At 29.3% G+C, this 4428-nt stretch overlaps 1 protein-coding gene across 1 annotated transcript in view; it reads left to right on the top strand.

Annotated features, from left to right (window-relative positions):
- Window positions 1-1797: 1797 nt before the first annotated feature.
- LOC111631895 (patched domain-containing protein 3-like) overlaps window positions 1798-4428 on the top strand; it is an 8262-nt gene continuing 5631 nt past the window's right edge. The window contains exons 1-2 of the mRNA XM_023376230.1: window positions 1798-2173; window positions 2254-2568. Coding sequence (XP_023231998.1) covers window positions 1996-2173; window positions 2254-2568 — 493 coding nt within the window. The 5' untranslated portion in view covers window positions 1798-1995. The remainder of the gene's footprint in view (window positions 2174-2253; window positions 2569-4428) is intronic.

Genomic DNA, 4428 nt, shown 5'->3' with positions numbered 1-4428 from the left:
TATTGCAATCAACCAGTACGAAACACTTTACCTGCAAGAACTGTTTTTCACTATCAAACAAATAGACTGATTGCAAGACTATGATCATGAACACAGTGATTTTTGTGGTTCTTAACTATTATTAAATTTGATGTGATGAAAAAAATCAATAGTTTTCCACTTTTGCAAGGTTCCTGTAATTTAATTTGCCGTTTATACCAACGTGCTTTTGAAATATAATTTCCGGATTGATGACATGTATAGACTTTTCTGAATTTTCCATTTCCAATTGTTGTTGGAAGACTTTGTGATATAACAGACCATTGTATTATCTTTTCTTCCCTGTCTTTCCAGAAAGAATCTACAACGATAAACGATTTCTCAGATAAATTCATTTAATTGTTTTGGCTATTTGTAACTTATAAACCTGTTACTATTATTTACACTTTTACTTCAAGTAAACAAAAAACACTCCACAACAAGTCCACTGTTAGTGAGAGTAAAATTAATCATTGTAAATTACTACTTTTAAAACACAGAAATTATGGCTTAACTTGACACTTCAAACTTACATGACATATCATTAAATATCAACTGCTATTCACATTCTTCATATACATGATTTTTTAATTAATTAATTAAAAATACTGCCTTAAACTTTTAAATTAGATACGTGATGAGTTCAAACATTGTTCACTCAAAGACAATGGAAAGATAGACTTTTTCTTGAATTACAAGTCACAATGTTAAGTAAAATATATCGATATCTAATTAAACTTTTCTTTGTATTCGTTGTCACAATTGTTTCAAATAAACATTTCGAATGCATACTTTTTCAAAAACAAAAATAAACACACAATAACAGTGTTACGATCGCTATAATACAAAATCAATAAAATCCAACATTGTTGTTTTTTAAGGAAATCATATTCGCGAGTAGAGATTGGAAAACAGTTTTTCGGTTTTACAATAGTACAGTAGACTCTCTGAATGTGTATTTATGTAATTTCGTCCTTATTTAACGTAACGGATAAAGAAAAAGACGTACTATACATTTTAAACTGTAATTTTGTATAAAATTTTTACTAAAAAGAAGTTAACCTGTAATTCAAAATATAAACTATAAAACTTTTTATTTTTCAGATAACCAGATTAAGACTTTATCCGAAGAACATACTAAAGCAGCAGAATGAAAATTGATTTCGTAAGACGATTTCTTTGCTATATTTTTAAGAAGTTAGGAAACACCGTTGGAAGGCATCCATATTACTTTATTATTATACTTATAATTCTCTCCATAACTTTATCAATATTTATTGGAAAATTAAAATCAAACAACAGTTTCATGGAAATAATAACTCCGGACACCGGGAAGCAATTTAAAACTATGAAATTCATAGAAAATATTTTTTCGTATAATTCATCTTCAATTTTCTGATCAGATAAGAATTCCTAATATACCCAATTTTATGTTTATATATCTGTTGAAGAAAGATGAAAGAAATATGTTTGAGAAAGGTGTTCTTTCTGAAGTGATACTAATCGACAAAATCATACAAAATATAACATTAGAAACCAATGGGATGTCAATAACATATCGTGAAATCTGTGGTTTTATGAACAGAAAATGCTTCGAAAATCCTATTATTGAAGTGATATCGGAAGTGGGAATAGATTCCATACTACAAAAGAGAAAAAAGCTAAAGTATCCAATGGATATAGATTTCTTGAGTTTCACTTATAAAGCTTACTTTTTAAATTTAGAAGGTGTTACTGAAGATAATGACAATTTCGTAGAGAAAGTAAATTCCATTGGTCTAGTTTATCTAACTGATGATAAAGATAAAGTAAAAAGCGGATTGTTTAAAAAAATGGTCGTATCATGTTTACGAAAAGATTCAAAAATATAATTTTACATATATCAAAGTCATCCCAAATTCTCCATTAATTGCAGAAAAAGAATTTCACAAAGTAATTGATAAAACAAAACCTAAAATTGGAGGTGTCATTATAATTATGATTGTACTTTCGATATTTTTCAATATGAGCAATAAGTGGGTTAGATGTAAACCTTTTCTTGGTTTTGCTAGTGTCATAAATGCTAGTTTGGCTGTTGCATCGTCTTTTGGATTACTAGCTGCATCGGGTGTAGAAAGTACTTACTGGAATGTCATCATTCCATTTTTAATTCTTGGTAAGTAAATTACTCATGCTGTAAACTTACTCTATAGATAGTGTTGTTGAAATATTTAATAAATTTTATATACGTTGTAGTGACCGAGATAGACGATGCTTTCGTATTAATAGGATGTTGGAGGATTTCTAATCCTAAATGTACAGTTGAGAGATGCATGGAAGCAACATATGAAGAAGCTGGAGTTTCCATCACACTCACATCACTCACTAATTTTCTTTCGTATTGCATAGGAATGATGGCTCCATTTCCTTTTATTCGAATATTTAGTTATTACACTGCAACTTGCATAATGTTCAATTTCGTGTATCAGATAACGTTTTTTGGAGGATGCTTGGCGTTGAGTGGATATAGAGAAGAAAAGGATTTTCGTTCTAGAAAATTTGTTAAATGTGGTAAGTTGAAATTTATCTTTAACAAGAGATTATATTTCTGAAATTTAATTTTTTTTTCTGTTAAGTATATAAGACAATATTTTAGAAATATTCTTAACATGTCAGGGGTTATAGGAGTGATATTTGTTAATCTAAGATTTGATCCTTTATTTTTCTTTATATTAATTATTTTGATTTGACTATATTTGAAGTATAATTCGAAGTTTAATTCTTATAATAAACTCATCCTTACATTAAAAAAATATATTTAACATAAAATATATTAAACAGTAGATATTATCTGTGTATTAAACTTCATACATGCAGAAGCCTAGAATTGATCTCGATACATAAAACTATTTTAAATATCAATTATCACTTTATACATATTTATATTGTAATTAAAAATATGACTTAATAATAAAATAATTACAATATTATAAATTTATGCTTAATTGAACAGTTTCATCAGAATCATGCTGATTCATGCATTTTACGAAAGTTCTTTAATGTACAAACTCCCGAATACGCTACTGTATGAAAGGTAATAGAAATGACATATGCAATTTGCCGTCAAATGCAAAAAGTAGAAATTACCATTCACAGTTTAAAATGAACATTCAGTTTGCAACCTGTTCATTGCACTGTACATTGCAATTCCATAAGATCGCATTCTACGACAAATTGTAATTTAAACTGTATCTTGACAACGTTTCAACTGCATTGTTTATATTAATTAGGGATAAAGTCATGTACGATGTCTGAGGGTAGTACTATACATTATCGGCAGGGGCGGACTGGCCATGTGGAAAATGTGGAAAATTCCACATGGGCCGTATACAATTTGGGCAGTTTTTTCTAAATATGTACTGTACATAATGTACCGTTTGGTTAAGTTTAATTTTAAAAACTTTATATATTTTTTTTCTTAAGTAAGATGTATAATATAGGTATATGTGTAGGCCTGTATCATTTTACCCGGCCCTACCCGTATTCGAAGTTAAATTAGTTCGGCCGATCTGAGTCAAACACTACATTAGCCCGATTCGACCCAAACAGAAAGCATCTTAGAAGAAAAATAATCAAAACTACCTTCTAAATAGAGAAAATTTGTCATTTGTTTACATTGCTTGAAACTATTCACCTCTCCTATGAATCTTAATGTTAAACTATAGAAATGCGAGTTATTAATTTTGTACCTAGCCACCCAAGCGATGATTGTAGTCATAACAAATTTAATGGCCACTTATATTATTTCCTTTATTTTAGGTAAGTAAAAAATATTATTCAATAATAATTTCTCTATATTCCAAACGATTTAATTATAATTAATATATTTTGTAGTGTGAGACCGGAACCTCACCCCCTCTCCAATAGGAAACTGGTTGTCGAACTAAAGCTAATAAATCGATTATTTATTTCGTAAACAAGAAGGAGTGTAAGACGATTTAATTGTCGCATTCCCGGACCAAATTCACACGTCTTCGATCTAGATCAGGGAAAGTCGGAGAGAGAGCAACCGGGGAGAGTTCGACTGTCATCTTACAGCGAGTTCAAAGCACATTAGACCAAAATTTACGGGACCGTCACTAAATATTCCTGAAAACGCATTTCAAAAATTAAGCAGTATTTTAATACAGTTTAATCCAGTAGCTACCCAACACAATATTATTTCAGAATTGCAACATTTTAAATCGTCATGGAATATTTTAAAGGAAAATGTCAATGAAACTTTTATAGAATTAAACGAAAATGAACATTCTACTGATGATCAAGTAGAAACTAATAAAGATGCGATTTTATCCTCTTACTGCATTGCTTGCAAAAATTGCTCTATTTGTTGTTATAATATATTATTCAGATATAACATGTTAAGTGGCG

This window comes from Centruroides sculpturatus, unplaced genomic scaffold (genome assembly GCF_000671375.1).
Source record: "Centruroides sculpturatus isolate CEXI.00-Female unplaced genomic scaffold, Cexi_2.0 scaffold578, whole genome shotgun sequence".
NCBI lineage: Eukaryota > Metazoa > Arthropoda > Arachnida > Scorpiones > Buthidae > Centruroides > Centruroides sculpturatus.
This window is presented reverse-complemented; position numbering and strand designations above follow the sequence as displayed.